Source organism: Drosophila simulans, chromosome X (assembly GCF_016746395.2).
Source record: "Drosophila simulans strain w501 chromosome X, Prin_Dsim_3.1, whole genome shotgun sequence".
Lineage (NCBI taxonomy): Eukaryota > Metazoa > Arthropoda > Insecta > Diptera > Drosophilidae > Drosophila > Drosophila simulans.
The window spans coordinates 19,998,226-20,020,433 of record NC_052525.2 but is presented as its reverse complement, the minus strand read 5'-3'; the positions used below and the strand labels follow the sequence as shown (position 1 = coordinate 20,020,433).

Genomic DNA, 22,208 nt, shown 5'->3' with positions numbered 1-22,208 from the left:
ATTTATATTGTTCTCTTTGCACATCAAAGTATAATGTTTTAAAAGGTTTTTCTAAGTTTGTGGTTACAAAATGAAATGTTCACTTGAATAGAATTCGTTACAAGGTAAACTAAGCTGAAGTGAGGTATTCTCCGTCGCGCGCAAGATATCTTTCAATTCCACTGCAAACTTGGCGAAGTTTGGTATCGATGGGAATAATTATTAAATAATAATTAAAAGAATAATTACTGGGAAAAGTCCTGGTTTGCAGGTATGTAAATACTTAGGATTGATTACCTGTTTTTAGTGGAGCATCTAAACCTAAGACGATTAGATAGTGGTGCAGTTAGAATCCAAGGGAAGACTTCGGTTCGTCCTGGTCTTCGATCGTTTCGATGACAAATGTGTTTTTCAAATATGGAATTTTCGAAAATAGGTGTCTAATAATAATAATAATAATAAATCCTATAAATAGCCAAATCAATTTATTATACGTTTAATACCATGAACATGAATAGAACTAGAAACTGGCAACAGCGTCGAAAGAATACCGAATCGGTAGACCATCCCCCATCCAATAATAACAACAACTGACCACTCACTCACTCACACACACACACGCATACAAGTGTATCCAAATGTTGAGACTGCAATGGCCTGCATTTTATTGGGGGCGGGGTCGCTGCAGAGGGGGCGTTCAAGTGGGGAAAGAACGGTTTGCGAGAGAACGGAGCTCCACTCGGAGTTCAACCCTTGCCGCCTGCATGTGTGTAAGTGCGCTGTGTGTATGTGTGTGTTTGCATGAGTATGTGTGTGGTTGAGTGAGTTCCCCTGTGCGTGTGTGTGTGTGGGTGGGCTCCATATGTGCGAGTGCGAGTCCTTAATTTGCTAATTGAGAGCCTGCAACGGCGCATTACACTGAGGGCAAAGTGGCCAAGTGAGTAGAAACTCAGGCCGAGTGAAAAGCGTTGCTAAAAAGCGAGGCTAAAACCACTCAGTAAAAATAGAGTCATAAAAAAGGGGGATTTAATTTTGTTTTTTTTTTTTTTTTTTGACATCATCAAAGGCGGCAAATGAAGGAACACTCAAGCCCCCCATCGCCGCACCCTGTCTGAAATGGGATCCAATGGGATTTGCTTAGCCAAGACAACCGAAATGCCTCAGCATTGCTCAACTCGACTCAATGAACTCGGAATTAGTCTAAGATTCCGACTCAGACACTGCGGTCGCCCCTTGAAACCCCCTTTTCGGAGGCTCCTCCCCCCAAACCCTTACATAATAATAAGGCATTTCAAAGACTTTGCTAAAGCTAAGAACTATTTTTAGTAAAGCACCTAGTGACTTCTTTAATTTATATCTAAAAATCCTCAAGGATAACAACGCTGGAATGTGAAAAGAGGATTACTTCCTTAAGTGTGCCCAGTAAAAGCAAGTGAGCAAGTAAAAAATCTGATCATTTGAAAACAATTAAATTAAGTAATCAGTGAAGTAAGTAATCAAAGTCAAATGTCAAAATCAGAACATTATACTAAAAATATTTATAATAATAATCAAAAGAATGTGAATAATTTTTTGACGATCGAAGTAACTGATCTTCGATTCAGTCGAACATTTCATTAAATGTTTCATATTTCCGCGTGAATTCGAAAGTGCGGGCATAAGTTATCTCCAACTCCCCGGCATTTGTGCCACATTTTTTATGACCGATTTGGTTGGGGCAAACAAAGGCATAAACAATTTCCGACCTCCCTAAATCTCCCTTCTCTCCGCACGACGATCAAGTGCATTTGTTGTTTGTTATTGCTGGGAATTTAATTGCCATAAACATATAAACAAAACAAGCGCAGCGATCATTGCTCATAATTTTGTGTATTTATAAAGACATTAAGCCAGGAGATCGTTAAAAATATGATATGTATCAAAGGCGGCGAAGGAGACCACCCAGAAACAGGGGGGACAATGGAGTGTCTATATTTTGCCTTTGCTTAAAAATAGGTGGAAAAGAAAGAAACGCATTTGGGGCTCCTGTTTGCGCCATAATTAAACCGAAAACGAACCGAAGCCCGAACCGTAGCTAACCGGAATGTTGACTGCAGTTGACAAGATGTCATGCAAAGTGCAATTTACCGCCGCCCCCCACCATGGGCGTGCCACGAGGGCGGTGGGCGTGGTTGGGCTCGGTTGGGATGGCCTGTCAAATGCTTCACATTGCAGGTGGGTTTTTCGCACTCCCAAGAGTGTCGAGCAATCAACAGCAATTTGGCAAAGTCCAGACGCTGGCTTAACACCCTTTTTGCAAAGTAGTTAACGGGCAAGGGGGTTAAAGGGGTGGCGAAAGTCGTGATGGTGTGCGATGGGGGGGAGGGGGCAGTTGGGGCCTTGGGTCACATCCGTGTCAAAACAATGTACGCACTAGAAGTCATTTAATTTGTTAAACTCGGTGATTTGGACAAACTCTGTGCAAATGGGGCACATACAGCCCTCTCTTTTCCATCGCCTCCACCCGTCTCCCTCTACCACTCGTACTGGCATGTCAATTGCTCTACCCAAGGGCTTGGCTATGCGATGTTTGCAGAATGCGACACATGCCACACATTGGCAATAACGTGTTACACTGGCCAACAGGGCAGCACTTTTGCCGGAGTACAGTTTTCGAATGATAGCACACCAGAAATCATTATATCATTACCCATTATATACATTTGTATAATGAATGGATGAGCTCTTAGAGAACTAGTCCTTCCCACGACACTAAATTCTAAATACTAAATATGCATTTTCTACATGCTTAAGTTGTTCTCTGTTTTGCATTCCTGCTTTTTATTTAAAAACTTTGAAAACATAGATCACACTGGGCTTATTCTTTTCAAAGTTTCCGATGTGTGGCGACACATTTTGACAGGGCAACCAATTGAAATGCAGAATCTCCGGATAGACAGTGTTGTCTGAAGGTGACACACAGACACACAGCCAGGCGGTGGAAGGCGGAAGGACGAACAGGACAAAGGATGGCTGCCTTGCAAGTTGCATGTTGCAAGTTGCTGGGGTGACAACGGGGCTGCGTCTGCGGTTGCTGCTGCTGTTTTGCAATTGCAATATCTGCCCCTGGCATCGCTCCTGCATTTAAACAATCTAACGCCCCGGGCGGCAATGAGGGGATAAGTGCTTGCCTACGGAAATGCAAATTATGTTATGTGTCAAGTAACCGGTAAATGCGTTTTAATTGCCGTTGAAATGCAATATTGCACTTAAGGCGCTGCCGAATAGAGCGTTGCAATGGCACGGTGACGGTGGCTTAAAGCGGCTTAAAGTGCCCAAGAAGGTGCGGGGATGGGCGCAAAAACAATTGTGTTGACTCCTGGGGGCGGCAAATGGGGAGAGTGCTGCATATGGGGGGCGTGGCCACATGCATTTCACCGCAAACGAGCCACTCAACGAGTATTTCAAAATAACAGACAGCCGCAGCCGAGGCTGACCAGCAAAACCAAATGAAACCAAAACCAAAGCCGACTTCATCAACAATAAAAACAACAGCAAGAGCGGGAGCAAGAGCAAGAGCTCCAACAGCAACAGTAACAGCAAGAGCTAGTTGCAACACTTGCTGCGTGCTGCAAGTGCTGCAGCAGCTGCTCAAAATGCAATTTTTCACTTTGCGCATAGGCCAGTGCCAAATCCAATCAAGCCTCAAAAATGTTAAACGCCTCCAACAGTTTCTGGCCACCCATTTTCGTAGTCCTACTCATAGTCCTTTCTGGCTTAAAAGCAAAAGCCAACGGCCAGCCCTGCGGGCACAGGCAAACAAACAAGGACGACCGGCTGGCCAAGGATGTTGAGTTGAGGTCCTCGGGACCTCAGGACAACGACCAGAACAGGCTGCAATCTGGACTTATTACGCCACTTAAAGCTTAAGCATAACACACAGACAGACGTCCGCAAATGGAGAGCACAAGTGCCAGGAAGATCAAGTCGAACTAGCAATACCCTATAGGGCTTGGCTTTTGAAGTCGGTGTGCGTTAAATGCTAACCATGTGTAAGTGGTGCTTGAAACATAATATAAACCAATAAACATACAAAAAATCCCTCAAAAATAAAACCCTAATTAAGATAACAACATAACTCCATACAAAAATAAATTATCATCTCCAATAGCAAATCGTGTTCATTTAATATGAGAAGTTATAATTAAAGTTTAGTTACCCTTCCAGGTGTAACTCATTCAAATTCTCAGTTATTGTTGTTATACCTTAAAGTACCCGTAGCAATCCTTCACCTCAACTAACACATCAAGCGAATTCACGACTTAATCGTGGCCTTAGGCCAGTTTAACCCCAAGCTGACAAACTGCCTCGCACCTCGGTGGGATAATTCAATGCGAGTGCCCCCTGTACTCGGCAACCCGGCCGCAGTACAGTATCACTCCGTTAGCGGCGCCCCTTGCTGTTGGGCTCAAATGTCGTCACATTGTCGCCTCAAAAGGACACCCACCCCGCTGCCCAGGGAATGTCCTTGTCGTCTCCTCGTCGTTTGTCGTTTATCAAATGGCCAGCGCTGCGCCGCCGGCCGTCGGCTAAGTGACAAGCAAAACCGCGAATTGACCAGAGAAAGTCCCAGGCTCTCCAGCTCCAGCTCCAGCTAAAGCTCCGGCTGCAGCTCCTCCTGCACATGTATCTCCATCACCATCTCCATCTCCAGTTGCAGTGCAGGATGCACTCGCAGGATGCAAGGACACAGAGCCGAACGTGTGCCCGCACAATGCACTGCCAGAAATCGCAGGACGCGACTTCCCAATTTGTGATTTGGGAGTACTCGAATTGACATTTGCATTATAGGGACATTTTGCAAGACCATTGCAACCATAAAAGGACCTATCAACTCACTTTTGAAAGAACATATAACTAATGATAAATCTTAAAAGTTAAGTACTATATTATCCATGCAAGACCGATTTTAGGCAAGCAACAGTAACTTTTTCCTGGAATCAAATCTTCGAGCTGGCATTTTTCTCGGTGCACACGCATTGAAAAATTGAGGAGCCAGGACCAAGGACGAGCACAAGATGCGTGGCCCGTGTGTGTTTTTTCGGGGTGCGGACATGGGTTAAGGGGGCCACGGAGGGGTTAACACACAGGATTGGGCATTGTTTTGGCCGAAAGTTGACCGAAAACTTGGCATTGTTGGTTGCTCGCTTTTTGGGGCTTGGGACGGACGGGCTGCAGCAGGACGAAAGGATTGCATTGCACTGCATTGGATTGCAACAAGACTGCAGCCTTGTTTTTTTCTGCTTTTTTCAGTTGGGCCTAGCTCGGCATTGCAGTGCCCCGAGTTCTCTGGAGGGCGTGTTACTGCATCAATTTATGGTTGAATTTTGGTGTCCACTCCTTCTTGGGCTCTTGATTCCCCGGGTGTCTGGGAGTCCGGCTGTTTGGGTGGCCGGGTGTCTGGGTGCGTGCGACTGGTTTGTTTGGGGTAAGTGTTCTGGGCATGCCGGAAATAAGTTTGCTGCCCGCAAATTTAGTTGATTTAGGCATTAAAGCGAACACACAGACACCCGAAGTCGAGAATCCCGAATCCTGGGGCTTCTGTGGTTCCCATTCTGAGCACTTATAAACAATGTATGACTTAATTTGTTCTCAGTTAGCAAATGTTGTTAATTTCGGGTCTTGTTCCCTGGCAAACTCTGTGGCACCGAATGGAAAAGATAAATTGATTGGTGAGGTGGGGAAATTAAAACGGGGATTTATTGGGTAATCAAGTAGATTTCACAAGGCCCATTGCTAATGGACAGGTATTTGCAGACAGAGGCTTTGTCTGAAACATAATTAATAATTACGTTTTGATTCTCATTAGTTAACATGGTCTTTATGATGGGTGGCTTTAAGGTGTCTCTTTACTTGATGTGTGCATAACAGACTCATCTCATAAAAGTGCAAATAGAATAATATGAACTAAGTTAGTTAATCACTGATGCAGCTGCTCGAAGGCAAATACATCCCATTGACTTTCCTTAACCCCTAATACTGAGTTCAGCTTCTTTTTAGGACTTAATATGCGAAAATTTCAAATGCCATAATAACAACTAACACACACACATGCCGCACATTGTTGTTGCTGCTGGCCAAAAAATACCACAGACGGGGAAGCAAAAACCCAAAGTCCAATTAAAATTTAACTACATCAAAGTAGCAGCCCCAGTAGCCGCCCATCCACACACGCCCGATATATGTATATATATGTACATATAGCTATAACATTTAACAAGTTTAGTATTTGGGTTTGCCATTTTTTGCCGCCCAGCCCACTCCGCTGACATTTTTCCATGGGAGACCAACAGATGGACGCGGCAAACTATGGGTGCAAAAAATCGAATGGGGGTAGAACAAAAAATGGTCAACGCCACCCACTCACGCACACAAAATGGGGTTGTTGGCGGACGGACGGACAGGTCCATGGGTATCCATGGCATGTCGAAAATTGCGCAGCTTTACGGCAAATGCCGCAAATTGAAACAATTTACATGTCGTACATGTGTTGGCGGGGGGGTGCAACGTGAGCGCGAGCCATCAAAGGGTTAAACTTGCGTGTAACCCTGGGGTCCTCGCTCGTCTATTGATACCCGGTTTTAGCAGTAACCATGAATTTTGATTTAGCCCCTCCGACCGGCGCGTCTGCTGCCGAAATGGCGAGCAAAAAAAAATGTATCTCTCCAACAACAACGAGGTGACAAACCGCGCGTGTCCATGTCCTGTGAGTCCTGCCAGTCCTGCCAGTCGTGCAAACCTTTCGGTGACGGCGAGCGCGGATTATGGCGCGTTTGTCGAGCACTTGTCGCTGATTTTTTCACTTCTCTGGTCGTCAATATGTTGCACTTGAGCTGCCACAGCCGTTTAATACCCTGCTATGAATTCCATTTAATAAATATATTTTAACGAATTTTATGGCAAATAAAAACAATTGCAATGTATACATAAATGATAAATGAAAACGATCAAAAGTAAAACTTAAAAGGGAAAGCATTGCTTTTTTTGGCTAAAACTAGAATATTTGATTGTGTGCAATTTGACAAAATGTAACCTAACATATTTGACTTTAAGCGGAAACAAGCGCCTCCCTCCGCGCTTCTCATAGTGCCCAGCTAAAGGGCATCGATTAACCCGCCACAGCTGGCTCCTCAACTTAATTTGAGAGTCCGGTCTGGCCCAGTTTTAACCCCCTTTTACCGCTTATCTCACCTACTTCCTTCAGTTTTTTTTTTTTGGTCCTGCTCGTTTTTATCTCGAGCTCGGTAATAACCTTTATAAAGTAAATTTACAATAAAAGGCAGGCCAGCGAAATGAAAGGCAAATGACGTTGGAACTGAAACAGGCACCATTTAACCACGCCCCTAGATTTCCCGACCCCCCTCTGCTATGGCATTTTCCACGCTTATTTCCCCGCCCAATTCCCAGTGTGTGCTGTCTGGACTCGCGGCGACACGTTTGGCTTCCGTTGGACTTTCCCGCGATTTCCTCTTTGGCGTCGCGCCGCCTTGTTGTTGCCGCTGCTTGTTAACCCCCAGCCTCATTTCCCCATTTTCCCGTTTCCCCCGATTTTCCACAATTTCCCTTTGTGTGACAGTCGACGGTTATTTTGTGTACGGTATTTTTTCGTGCCTTTTCTTCAGTTCAGTGTTAATTTTTTTCTTTTGTTCGTTGGCCAAAAGTCAACCCATGAGCTGTGGCATTTTTAAGTAATTTTTATCGGTCAGCAATGTGGGAAGAATTGTGGGGAGGAGGAAGTGGCGGGTTCCTCGCCATGGGGGCGAGTTTTTGTGCACACTGGAAGCAATATATCTAATACATGCCACAGAGATTAATTTTTGAGGTATTTTTAGATGAAATAGTACTTGAAAATATTACTTGGAAATACATAGAACAAATACAACAAATGCAAACCTTATTTATCTTGAAAAGAAATGATAATAATATGAGTTCATAAAGCACATCGGCTTCACTCAGTCGTGTCCAAATGTTCGTGAACCTTTGCGATTGCATCTGTATCTGCATGCAGTTGTGATCCTTGTGATTTTTGGGTGCTGCACGAATGTCGACAAGTGACAAAATATGCAAGTATCAAACCACAAATTCTCACCCGTGAGTCCACAATCATTTTGACACTGGTTACGGTGACGTGTGCTGGTCCTTCGCCCATCGTCCATCGTCCTGCCGCCTTCGTCCTTGGTCCTGGGTCCTGGATCCTGGGTCCCTCGCACATGGCACACAGCAGCGACTAGATTTGGATAGTGTTGCACGGACGTCGAGAGTGGTGGTGATGAAGTCCTTTGCCGGAAATTGAAAAGTGCAACGCAAATTGCGTTCCGCTGGGATGTGAATCTGCATCCCATCCCCATTCCCAGTCCCATAACCAGCGCCACTCCCGTCGCCAATCCGAGTCCTGCCAGTCGTCTGAAGTCCTTCCCCCGTCGAGTGGTTGACAATTGATTTGTGTTTATGGTGGCCATGCCCATGGACATGCCTGCATCCTGCCACGCCGCCATCCCGCCGTCCTTCACTCCTGCAACTCCCATCACTTCCTTTGGTAGGCCCATGTAATATGCCATTTTGGGGCCGTGATTTAAAGACATTAACAGGCGTTGGCCAAAATGGGAAACTTTATGGTGTGGCAGGCGCAAGTTTCCCATTGAAGTTACCGCCCTTAGCTCGAGGAGATTGATGACCTAATCGGATGCGGAAACCTGACACTGGGTGATTCGGATTGTGGAAGAATGCTATTGAAACAAGAATCACGAAGTGTGTTTTAATTTAAGTTACTTATAAGAGCCACTTTTAATTTTAAAAAATATATTATATATAATATCATATATTATAAATAATATATGAAAACTATGTTTATAATATCCTGCTTGTATTATGATAGATATTAGATATTTACAAGTCGATTTAGATAGTTTTGTACGTATAAAACGTTCATCTATTTTTAAAAGTTATAACAAAGTAAAGAATTTTTTAAAAAACGGGTATTTGGAATCACATTATCCTATCCAATCCAATCACATTTCCTATTTCAAAAAAGATTTAAGGTGCCATTGAACAAAAACTTAGGTGCGAAATTCTGTATTTAATAAATGTTAAATGTAAACTCTTCTTGCAGGACATTGGGTACACCCACGGGCGAATCCTAAACTTTGATTGTTTTCTGAGGCAGGTGCGATTAAAGGACGACAAAATTGTGCGGTTAAAAAAAGTGCAGGCTCACGCTCAAGGGCAACTGGAGCAGTTCGAGCAGCAGCAGCAGCAGCAGCAACAGCAGCAGCAGCAGCAACAACAGCAGCAGCAACAGCATCTGCAGCAGCAACAGTTGCAACAGCAGCAGCAACACTATCACCACTACAGCGCCAATAGCAACAACTACAAAATGCATTTGACTACCACATCGAGCAATTCAACGGCATCCAATGCCAACAACAACAACAACAATACGGCAAACAACAACAACACAAGCAGCAACAACAACACGACCAACACGAACGGCAGCAGCAACAACAACACGAGCGGCAACAACAACAACAGCAGCGGCAACAACAGCAACACGGAGCAGAACACACCGCCCACGCCCGCCCAACTCCTGAATGAGGCCTACACGAAGATGACCTCGGACATCCTGGCGGAGCGGACGCTGGGCGACTTCCTCACCGAGCATCCGGGCGAGCTGATCCGCACGAGCAGTCCGCTCTTCGTCTGCACGGTGCTGCCGCCCCACTGGCGGAGCAACAAGACGCTGCCGGTGGCCTTCAAGGTCGTCTCGCTGGGCGACATCATGGACGGAACGATGGTCACCGTGCGGGCGGGCAACGATGAGAACTACTGTGCGGAGCTGCGCAACTGCACGGCGGTGATGAAGAACCAGGTGGCCAAGTTCAACGATCTCAGGTTCGTCGGGCGGAGCGGCAGAGGTGAGTCCAAAAGTCAGCTTCCCATTTTTCATGCGCCAACTATTTTCTTTCGAATAGAGAGTATATCGCAGTGAGAGCGAATTCTTTAGTCCTTGTTTACTATATTCATGTATTTTGAAACGAGACGTTCGATTCAGTTAGATAAAGCAGATATAGACGCGAATTCTTGATCAATTAACTAACTAACTAAGTGTTATTTCCATATATTCTATTTAGTGTTTAGTCTGATAAGAAAGTATACGCAGTTTAGAAGGTATGCACATCTTATGACCTTTAAATGTAAAGTAAATACGTCAATTAGAATTGATGAATTGAGAATGTACGTATATGATTCATATGGAATCTTGGTTGGTGTAACCATGTCCTTGTATTTCCCACGATCAAGTCGATTTGCCCGGGTTCATCCGTGCCATCTTCAGTTAATCTCAGTCCTTAAAACTTGTTCCCCTTAAGTATGGCCTCTTATTGGCTCTTGAAAAGCCCCATCAACTTCCTCCACTTTCGCCCCGCCGACTGCACTCGAAACAATTTGTTCAATTATCGCCCAAAAGTTTTGCCAGCTCCTGCTTCCCCTCCTCCCCCTCCTCCTTTTTGGCCTTTGTATTATTCGGGGGCACTTTTTGTGCCTTTTGCATCGCTGTCATCCTTTTTCAGTTCATTTTTTTGGTGCCCATTCGTATCCTTTTGTATCCTTTCAACCGCTTGTTAAGCGCTGCACAAATTGTCAGCAGTTCATCAGCAGTAACCATCGCCGTCGTCATCGTTTTCATTCACCGAATAGAAGCGGATTACTCGGTAGGTCCTTCCATTTTTTGTAGTCAGCATTTGTGTGGGCATTGTCTTAAAGTGTTTAATAAACTGCCGTAACGGAAGTGAAGTGAACTGTGGAATGACTTTTAGTTGTTAATGGTGAGTCTTGGAGCGGGATATCTTTTTGATCCCTGGTGATCTCGAGTCATTATTATTATAATAAAGTCTTCAATTCGCATAAGTAGTGGCTACTTTTTATGGTAGTCTTTGGATTTTGAAACACTGAAATCCCCAGCCTGCCATCGATCACACAAGCCATAATTCAATCAGCAAGGACTGGCCGAAAAAGATTTTCGCCAGGGGTGCATGCTTTCCGAACGGTGGAAGGGCTAAGCCCGATTCCGCTGGTCGTTTTGGCCTGGTCAGGAAAAGGGGGTGTGGCAGTTACGCATCCGCTGCGGTGGAACCGCAAAAACCAAAGCCTCCACCAGCGAAAGGGGGAACAGAAGCGGTTTTTGTGGGATGATGTGGTGGTGGTTCTTTTGGGTGCGTCGGCGGAGAATGGGGCTCATGTGTGTGTCTCGCCGAGGACGCAGTCATTGTCATCATTCGCCCAGTGCCAAATGGATGCGTGTCCGCGTCCGTCACTGCCTTCCGGACTCCGCTCCATCTTTCGCTTTTCACTTTAACATTTTCCGCAGCATGCCTCCCGCGTCCCACTTGTCCTTGTCCGCATTGAGCCGCCTTAATTGGGAATTTCCCATTCATTTAGGCCCACTGCGGAATGCAAAGCGAGAGCGATAAATGCATTTCCGGTCGTGTTTCTTGAACTAAAGACAAGCAGGGTAACTTTAATAATTAGCTTATAGCTGAAGCTTAATACACAACGAATTGTAAAAGTTATATCCCACTCCTCAAACTCGCTTAACTCCGCTTAAGAACACAATTGTCAACGCTTGTCTCTGGCGCCCGAAGTCCTTGTGGTCCGTCATGTTCCATTTCACCCATCAAATGCCTGCCCCACAGCCCCAAAGTCGAGTTATGATAACCGAGCATTTTTACAATTGTCTGCCTGTTGCTCGGGCCGAAAAGTTCCCAAGGCCTCTGGGAAATTCCCCACCCTAGGATCGAACAATTACCAACTTTGGAGCGAAAAACAAAGCCCCGCCGAGGAGAGGGGGATGGGAAATGGGAAGGGCAGGGAAAATTGAAAGGAACAGAAGGCAGGCCAAAAGCAAATTGTGCACAATTTGGCACGACTTCGTTGCCCGGATGGTTTCCTTGATTTCCCTCCTTTTTCACAGGCAGGCGTGTCCTTTTCACAGGACGAGGTGTCAGTTGCTGGCAGAAAGTTGCCTTTTTCCTTGCCTTTTTAACGCCTCGACTTTTGCTCGGCATTTATCTTTGAGGGGGTGTGCACGCGTTTTTTTCTGCCAGGGGTTGTTGTCTCTTCTGTCGCCAAGATTTGGGGAATGTTTATCTTTCTCGGCGGTGGAAACGGAGGCTTGGGACTTCTGGCGTTCTTGGCTCAGTTCATTCTGCGGCTGTTTTCGGTCGTATTAAATGGCTCGAGAGTTGTGTAAATAAAAACCTCAAAGGGGATGGCCCTCGATTAGGGGTAAGCGTTTTTCCTGGCCAAGGACTAAGGACTAAGCACCGAGTACTGGGGGCGGGGTGTCGTAACTGGCGGAAACTGGCACCGGCTTTAACCCCTTAAAGCCCCCAGCACCGCAACACCCCGCCCCGCTCCAATCAACATCGTCGTCATCGTCATCGTCGTCGTTGTCGTCATCATCATGCGTGCATGTGCATGGCACTTTGCTAATTAAAAGTGTAGCCTAGCGTTGGGCCAAATAAATCGATGGTCGGGTAATTAAATTGCATGACAGGATGGGGGATGGGGATGGGGATGGGGTTGGAAGGGGTGTTGGGCTATCCGCCTATGTGCCATGCATTTGTTATTGTAATTAGACGGGAGCTGCAGCAGCGACGGCAGTTAAACAAAATGGCGGCAGCGGCCACGGTGGCGGATGATATGTAAATCACTCATACGCCCCGTGGGTGTGGTGCCGATTTACTGCAACTTAGAAGCGATAAAAAACGCAGCCAGAGCCCCCAAATGCAATTAAATGCAATTTTGCCAGACTAAATGTACTTCTAATTAAATAACTATTACAGTTGGAAACGGTAGTATCTAGTCTGTTTAATTCTAATTATCTAAAAAAGGCTTTCAACTTCATCACTGAGTGGGATATTACAACACATTTAAGCGCTCTAATTGTTGGCTTGAGATTTTAGCCCAAACATCGAAAACTATTTCTAAAACATATTTAAAAAGCCTATCCCTGCCTCTTTCAAAAATGCCACACCTGCAATCAATCATTCGAGCGTATATCCACCCTCAGGTAAACACAAACAAGAAATCAACAAGCAATCAAAATACGCAAACATAAAAAGATGAAAACCAAAGAAGCCGCAAAATGTTTTTATTTTGGTGTTGGAGCGACTTACTGCCTGGCTTTCGAAGCTTTCAAGGGCTTAGTCTTTTTTTGGCCAAGAAGTGAAGTGGAACAATGACTTATGGGGAAGCCACTCAGAATAAGGGTTGCCTCTCCGATTCTCAGATAAAACGGTTTAGCATTTTTGAAAACGATACTTCTGTGCGGCCAACTCGAAGTTTAATATCGCAATACAAAAGCTATGCCATAAATAAGCAACAAAATATTTTAAAAGTAAGGGAAATAACTTAATACTTGTTTTGCCTAATCAAAAGATATATTTTGTGCTTCATTTGAAATAGTAAAAAATCATACAAAATATGTGTACTTCCTCGACGTTTTACAAGGACAAATGTATTAGAACTAGTTTCCTATCTTTTTGATCAATACACGAGTATATTTTAAATATTCATCTATTGACAAACGTCTTTGTGTGCGTATCTGTATCTGTGTCTTGGGCGACACGTGGGTGTGTGCGTTCGTGTGCGTGTGTGTGTGCTTTCATTACCCCCAAATTGATTTATGACGCCTGTGCAACGGTAAATTGCCGGGGATTTGCCAGCTAGGATTTCAGGTTATTTGTCAACAGGATTTGATTTTAAATGCCGCCACACCCGCACGGAAATGTTTTGCTCCTCAAGTGTTGACATTTCCATTTGTCGCACTTTCGGTGGAGATTAAGATGAATGCTTTTCGGGTTGGGGCGGGAATTATTGTGGGATTATCAATCAATTGGGTCAAAGCCGCCACTCCGATTATAATTGAATCGCCCAAGAAAAGGGTGAATTCTCACTTAAACTTCTGTGAATATCATAGCGTTCCAGCATTTGCTAACATTTGTAATTACTTAAAGATTTAATTCAGCTGTGCATTAAGAAAACTCCAGCTGCTTGCTGGGAAATGGATTTCCCGTCGAAAAAATCGCCCCATTCCGCTTTTTCTGTAAATTGCTCTCGTTAATGATCGATTATCCATTGCCAATGTGAAAACTTTTGAGGCAGTACCCACTTTTAGGCCGGGAAAACCCCACGAAAAGTGTCAAAGAATTGCGCAACAATGAACTGCACTTGCTGGCAAATGAACACAAAAGTGTTTTCACATCTTTGGGCTGCCACTTGAGACTTCGTTTTTTAAGAAAGCGGAGAGGAGGATATTGTCCTGGTTCAGTGGAGTGTGCACAGGACATGTGTAAGCCTCGTCGTCTGCGCTTATACGCCATATATACAAACACATACACATACACATGGGGGTTTGGGGACGTCGGCGGTTTATTTGTATGTGCCGAAATGATTTACGCTTTGTTTGTCAACTTAAAAAGCAAACCTCCTGCCCCCAGATCGCGCATACGACGCGTTGTCATAGACAAGGCGGGAAAACACAGGAAGGCGGCGGCTCAAGGAGCCCGAAATGCTTTTAATTGAATCCTGGGAGACAAAAAATGGCAGGAGCTGCGGACAAAGAGGCCTTGGCAACACTTGACAATGACTGGCTGAAACAAGTTAATTAAAAGAAAACTGCGGCGCAAACGAAATAAATCTTGGGGAGCGAAATACGCATATGTGAAGGGTTTTTTAGGGAGGTCGACAGACTAAATCAGTTTAAATTGTAATTAATTCAGCATTTCGAAAGGTGAAAAGGGACATGAATCGAGTCCTAACAAGGGAGTACAACTGAGAAATTACATGGAGTGTGAGAAGACTGTATAGCACTAAAAATGTGTACATACACAAATTTAATTTTTAAGCAAAATAAAATCATACTGAAGAGTTATAATTTTGGAATAATTATTATTATTATCAACCTGCAAAATGTTTATAGTTTTGGTGCCCCCTAATATATAAATATTTGTTTTGGCAACTGTCATCATAAAACCGTAGGCATCGATTAAGGAACTAGTTAAAGTAGCCCCGAAAAAAGGAAAACCTCCTGCCAAAACGATTATTGTTTTATGGCCAACACATTTACGATGTGACAATACCCCCAAAAAAACACCGAAAGAAAACCCCAAAAATATGTTTATCGATTTGCATGTCTGGCAGGCATTAGCAGGGAAAATCTCATAAATTTGTTTGTTTCGCTTTCCCTTGTTTTTCCAGGGAAAAGCTTCACGCTAACCATCACCGTGTCAACGAATCCACCGCACATAGCCACCTACAACAAGGCGATCAAAGTGACTGTCGATGGGCCACGCGAACCCCGTTCCAAGACAAGTAAGTATGTCCTGCAGGAGAGGACGAGCTGGGGCGGGTCCTTCTGCCCTTTTCCAAGAACCCTTTCGGGCCCGGCTATTTCATTTGCAGGACAATGCATAGCAATTTATTAGTTGCCAAATAGATAAATTGTTCTGCAGCAGCAGGCAATTCTCAGGATGCAGACAAGATAGAGGTTTTGTAGTTTTGGGAGGAGTTTCGGAGCTGGGGCATTCGGATTTCACTGCTGTCAGTGATGAGAGGCTATCTGCGATTGTGCAACGCAACTAGAGAAGAACAATTTATTTAGTAAATCCCCATAGATCCTTTGGCTAATTAAAAGATGTATCCTTCTTTGTAGACTTTAGTTCACAGCCCATATCGATTTCTGTTTCTGTTTTGCATAAAAATAGCTGACTGAAGAATGGCTCATCGCTGAAAGGAAAGTTGGAGCGCACTTCTGAGATATTACCACCTCACACTGCAGGACATTCGAGCGCTTGAAGTCCTTACTCGGGATTTTGCTGATGCAGCAAGGACACTTCCTTGCTAATACTTCACTTCATTTCACTTCACTTCAGAATGCCGAATATCTTGAAGGAATATTCATTAGACAGCTCTATCACACACTCTGCCTGCCCGTTACATATTTATAAGGATGCAAATACATTACTTTGCATATGTTCCAGGACTCAGACGGCTGGCAGGAGAGGGCAAAGTTTTGCTGGTCTGTGTAATCTGGTTTCGGTCCGAATTCAAATCCATGAAATGATTTATATGCCCCGAATGCCAGACAGAGCCCAAAAGGGGGAGGTGGGCGCGGGGATAGTGCGCACACAGGACTCTAAGCTGCAGACAAAGGGTTATTATTTTATAATGAATACAAGCTGGCAGATAACTGCAGCCGCCGCAGGATTTTAGTGCGGCCCAAAAATTTAGCCGAAAGCGTCGCCGGTTGCCAGAAAGTTTTTTGGGCCATTGTCATTTCACTTTCACACACACCCCCTGCACATACATACAAAATCCATTCTCGATAGTGGTCTTTGGGGTCTTGGAAATCCGGGAAGGGCCCGTCCCTGGATCTTAAGTGATTCGAAAGCAACAAAATGTCACTCATCAAGTGTTTGTCATTTAAGTTTTCACTCAGACAGAGAAAAACGAATACAGTCATCCCTACAATCACACACACACACATGGTACAGTGAACGCTTGCAAATTGAAAATGGTGAAAGTATATGATATATCATTCATGCGACTATCTTTAATACTGAACTAGTTAAAAGCAAGATTTGATTAATATTTGCAATCGATCGCTGTTCCAGTGCAATAAAACCATTTAGTTAAGGACAGAAAATTATAACTGAAAAAAACTTAGTGTTATCCCTTTTAGGACAGCAACAGCAGTTCCACTTCGCCTTTGGCCAACGACCGTTCCACTTCTCCACGGATCCACTTTCCGGCTTCCGGATGCCGCCCATTGGCAATTGTCAGAGTGAGTAATTTTATATTTCTTGACTTAATTTAAGATTCCCAATGCTATGTACTGGGAAAAAGCAGGTGAAAGTAAATGAACAGTAATAGGGCGCTTGGGTGGGAAATGTGGAATCGTAAGACCACTAAATTACAGCTACAGGACACTTAATCCTTTAATTAGCATGAAGCCATCCAATACTTATTGTAAATATGCAGCAAACGATTCCCAAATATTATTTATACATTGGTGGAGTTTCAAGTCTTTAGTTCGAACGATAAAACATTAATTTATTTAGTTACTACCTATATTGCTGACATACATATACATACATATATATTGTATATATATACGTCACCGGTTAATGAGTGCAAAAACTTTAAACACTTTTTTCGCGCATTGGACAGCCATTTGAATGTGGTAAAGTTGCGGGTCACCGTGCCATATAGACTTTTTCTGGGCTAAGTGGGCTCGTTGTTATTGTTGCTGTTAAACTGTTGGCCACTTTATTTAACCAAAGTTTACTATACAAACAAATAAACGTTGGTCAAACACAAGCACACACACACTGGATCGTGGGGGAGGGGGAAGGGGAATAAGTCAATGCCTAAAAAAGCGCTGTTAAATCAGAGCTTCGCATACAAATTATGATTTAAATGAAAAAGTACGCAGTCAAATAAATTTAATGCATTTAACCAAGCGAATGTAAACCAATTTTGACAGCTCAGAACTAAGCCGAAATGGGGAGTGTTTAATTTAAATGGGTCGACGGCGTTGATACCCACTAAATTAAATATGTTATAAATGAGCTAAGAAGTGGATCAAGATCAGACATTATTTTTTAGTGATTTCAAGCTAATAATCACACACTCTTACATCTTTTAATTTGTAATTAACCAATTCGGTAAACTATTTATTTTCACACAAACTATTTATTTTTCATCCCTAGCTCCAATAATAGAATATTTATAACAAAATCAATAATTAATGTTGTGGGAGACAATTTTTCTTGCTGTTTTTGCACATGTGCCCGCGTAGGTGAAACAAATTTAATTGTACATTTTAAAATGCATTTATATTAAGTTTGATGTTTCAATTTAAATTGACAATTAATTGCATTACAACAACATCAGCAACAAAAGCCGGACTAGACGACACTGACCCCTGCCCCGAAAACTAGCTGCCTGGGGCTAAAAAAACGGCGACAGCTACAAATGTGATTTTCTCTTTAGAGCTTGATGCTATTAAAAAAGCAGCAAATAATGAAATTAACATATTAACGATGTTAAAGTAGAAAAACGCAAAGACAAAGCGTTCTGATAGAGGCATAAAAACGCTAGCATGCGATATTTAACCAATATATGCGATGCATAATGCCAAATACCCACTGTTGCGGAAAGCAATCATGGAAAGAACTTGGCTCAAGTGCATAAAAAATATTTTAAATTCCGAACTCATTTTCTTTGGGCTCTCAGCGCATCAATTAATTATGTCTGCTCGTGCATTTTCCGCACTGAAGTGTGTTTTTTTATATGCGTTATTTTTGCGCATTTTAATTTCGCATAAATTAAAAGAAATTCCCAGGCAATATTTCATACGATTGAAACGGTGTGGCGGCGCTCTTGAATGAAACTTAAAACCCGGACTTGTTTTTGCTGTTAGTAAGCAAATAAAAATCGTGTATTTTCCTTAATTTAATTGAGACTCCAACTCCGCTGTCTGTTGCATTTAGACGTGCATCGAGTGCCTTCGAGTATTTTCCCAAAATTCATTCTTTTTGGAGCACTTGCCACTTTGTGGCACTTGTCCTTCATTACCGATCCTGACCAAATCGATTCCGGTGGACTTAAAACGCGCGTGTGAATAAAAAGCCGCCATAAATATAAAATGCAACTCAATCAATGCAAATTGCCCGCCAATTTGAACGTCTCCTTCGCGCGGCAACCCCATGAAAACGCCCATTTTGTATCAATATTTTACTGTCTAGCCCAGTGCACAAATCAAAATGCAAATTACGCGATTTACAGGATTCTGAAAAGGCAATCCACATTATGTAGCACACATAAATATGTACGTGGGGGGAGCGGCACACGAGTAAATAATGTTTACTGAACGCGTCTGTTGATACTGATTACCCATAAATTAATTGTAAATATGCAGAAAGCAAAGTATCCTGAATTATTTATTAACAAATTTTATTGACAGTCGCTGCTTGACTTAATTACTGGCATATATTTTATTAATTTCGCAACGAAAAAAAAAGGGAAAACCATGGAACCCAACCGGAAAATCAGCATTTTGTAAGGGAATATTGAAGGTCTATCGAGGGCTAAAGGAAATCCTTCCTTTATAATCGTGATGAGGGGGATGTTTCCACCCAGTGTTCGATATTTTTGCCACAAAATGCGAGGTGACTTCGAAACTGGAGCTGAGCCTATGGCTTTCCCCACTCTGTGATAAATTTGATTAGATTGGAAAAACGAGCACATTGCGAGCAAATAAAATATTTGCCCCACCACCCCCCACCATTCCGTGGAAAACCCCAAAAAGATCCGCTGTCCGGTGCCTGGTTAATAATTCAGGGCCCCAAAATATGCGCAAATAAAGTCAATCAGTGTGACAACAAACAGGCAGGACTAACCACTCGCGCACACAGACGCAAGGACACGCACACTGGCGCGGATAATGACAGACGCGGTGTAGAGTAGCCCACATCCCACAGAGAAAATTGTACACAAAAAGCCACGTAATTAATGGAGGTAGAAACATTTAAGCCAATAGCATTAATAAAGCCACCACAAAATCAATATCCGGCTACGAAAACGCGCCCGTCGCCTATAAAAACTAATTAATAATTTCCGAATGGGCTATTAATTAAGCCTAATTATCTGTGCATGGGTCCCGGCGACCCGCAAAATGTTGACTCTTCTTTTCCGCCCCAACCCCCCTTGCTCCGCGCCCGGGCTTCTGTTTTAACCCCCGACAGCCCCCGATAGCAAATGGCCAAATGGCCGAAACAAACTGAACTGAATTTTCGGCAGGACCTGGTCCGTTCCATTGATTTGTTTGTCGTGTATCCTGCTCATTTTTTACTTCCTGTCTCCGCAAAATGGCGGCAAAGGTCCCGCATGATGCGCGGAAATCGGTGGTGGAGGAGGTGGCGGAGGAGGAGGAGGTGGCCTCCAATTAGCGGCCCACATGGGCCATCAAATCGCCAGGGCAGGACCTTCGACCTTCGTCGGGGGCTACAGCTAATCCGCAATTATCTTGTATTTATCCGGTGTTTTAGTGTTTGAAAAGCCTGTGCGATTCGTTTATTGTGTGCTTTTTGGGACCTACTTTACGAGCGATTGTAATGTTTTTAATGCTTTCTATGCCTTTTATCAGATAGTTACTACTAAGTTCCAATTTCTTATCTTTTTATTAATTTTTCCTAATTAAAATAACGAAATAAGTGCTCTACAATGCTCGTAATTTGTGTAATTTCCAGGCGCAAGCAATACGCACTGGGGCTATGGATCAGCTGCCTCAGCATATTCACCCTATTTGGCCAGCAGCGGACTCTCGTCCTGCACCACGCCCACTTCCGCCCAGTTCAACAATCCGGCCCTGGGCTTCACCTGCTCCTCCAACGATCAGAGCAACAACCAGGACTTCGGAGGAGCCACCAATCGCGACTGCGTGCCGAGTAAGTCTTCGCTACTTTATCTTAAAGATGAACATTATTCTAATTATTCTTATAAGTGCATGCTTTGATAAGTTTATTTATTAAGTTATTAATGAGTAATATTTTGCAATTTTGTTTGCTTCGTTCTTAGAATTTGCACCCATAGAACCTCCGCCAGATGATTTATCAGCAATTTTTTAATTTTGAACACCCACTTACTTTTCTTGCAGTGCTGCCCGACTCGACGGCCAGCGATCTCGACCAGCACTTGAGCAGCCTGGTGGGCTCCACCAGTGGCCAGATGACGCACCACAGTCTGCTGGGCGCCGGCGGCCAGACCTCGATCTCCTCCACGGTGAACGGAGCGAGCGGGGGCGGAAGCGCAGGAGCCGGAACCGCCGGCGGTGGAGCGGGCAGCGGTGGGGGTGCAGGCGGTGGTGCGGGCGGCAACTCCATCCTGGTGCCGCGCTACCACACAAACGCGAGCAACGAGTACAACGTGCACTCCAGCCAGAATGGACCGCGGAGCCTGTCGGACAGCTCACAGGCGGAGTCGCCGGTGCAGGAGGACCTGCTGACCACCAACACACCGAACCTGGGCAGCACGGCGGGTGGTGGAGCGGCCAACGGTGGTGCGGGCTCGAATGCGGGCAGTGGTGCGGCGGGCAGTGGTGCCGGTGGTGCTGGCGGCGCCTCCTCGGCGGTGGGCAATCCCGCCATGCTGGGCGCCAACCAGAACTTCCCGGGCATTGTCAACCAGGCGCAGCACTCGGCGGCCTCGGCCTACGGCGGCGGAACCGGAGTGGTGGGCGGAGGACATGGCAGTGCCGCCGCCGCAGCCGCCGGATGCAATGGCTCCCTGTATCCCGTGCTGCCCGCCAGTCTGCTGTACTCCCAGCTGTACACCGCTGCCAATCAGTCCGCCCACGGCTTCCACTCGCACACCTTGCCCGCCCACGCCTCGCCGAACTCCTCCGTGCACGGCGAGCTCCAGAGCGTCATGGATCACATCAGCAATGTGGGCGTGCGACAGCAGCACAACATAATGGCCGGCGGGGGCGTGACCCATCCGGGCGACCTGACCCTGATCGGCAACTGCGGCGCCTCGGTGAGGAACATCGAGGACGGGAACAGCAATCGGCAGGTGGCCGCCTTAGCTGCCCATCGCGGCCACCACAATCCCACCGACAATGGGGGCAGCGTTTGGAGGCCCTATTGAGGTCAGGTTCTGTGGTGCGGCTCAGCGGTTCTATAGTGCGAGGGGGGCGGGCCGCAGCACGAGGCGGGGGTGGGCGTGGGAATGGGGGCGGGAGTGGGCGTGGGACTGAGCATGGGCATGGGTATGGGCATGGGCATGGGCGGGGGCATGAACTGCTTTGGGGGCTTCTAATCTGTACATAGTTGGGGGTCAAGGGCGGGTCCAGCTAGCTGATTTCCGATTTGCAGCGAACCTTTCGAAGGGGAATCAATTGAAAAACTCCGATATTACCGATCTTATCGATAGGTCGGTATCTTTTAAGCCTTCAGATATTTCTACGAGTATCACCGTATTTCCGCTTGCAAGATATTCACTTCACGCAATGTGTATTAATGCTATCGCAACTATCGGTTTGATATCGAAAAATCAACGATTTAACATGCCAAAACGGTTAGAAAACACTCTTTCCCCCAATTAAAAGCAATCGGTGATCGATAACTGGAACC

The 22,208-nt window shown here is 44.9% G+C and overlaps 1 protein-coding gene across 3 annotated transcripts in view; it reads left to right on the top strand.

Moving 5' to 3' along the window:
* LOC6726535 (runt-related transcription factor 3) overlaps window positions 1-21,759 on the top strand; it is a 33,007-nt gene extending 11,248 nt beyond the window's left edge. Inside the window, exons 1-6 of one of the 3 annotated variants that reach the window (XM_039296938.2) lie at window positions 9,020-9,078; window positions 9,128-9,929; window positions 15,274-15,387; window positions 16,742-16,858; window positions 20,328-20,525; window positions 20,735-21,759. In XM_039296938.2, coding sequence (XP_039152872.1) covers window positions 9,392-9,929; window positions 15,274-15,387; window positions 16,742-16,858; window positions 20,328-20,525; window positions 20,735-21,723 — 1,956 coding nt within the window. In that variant the 5' untranslated portion in view covers window positions 9,020-9,078; window positions 9,128-9,391 and the 3' untranslated portion in view covers window positions 21,724-21,759. Of the gene's footprint in view, window positions 1-9,019; window positions 9,079-9,127; window positions 9,930-15,273; window positions 15,388-16,741; window positions 16,859-20,327; window positions 20,526-20,734 lie in introns of those variants that run through there. The other 2 variants (XM_039296939.2, XM_039296937.2) reach the window with 2 other exon arrangements.
* The last annotated feature ends 449 nt before the right edge of the window (window positions 21,760-22,208 follow it).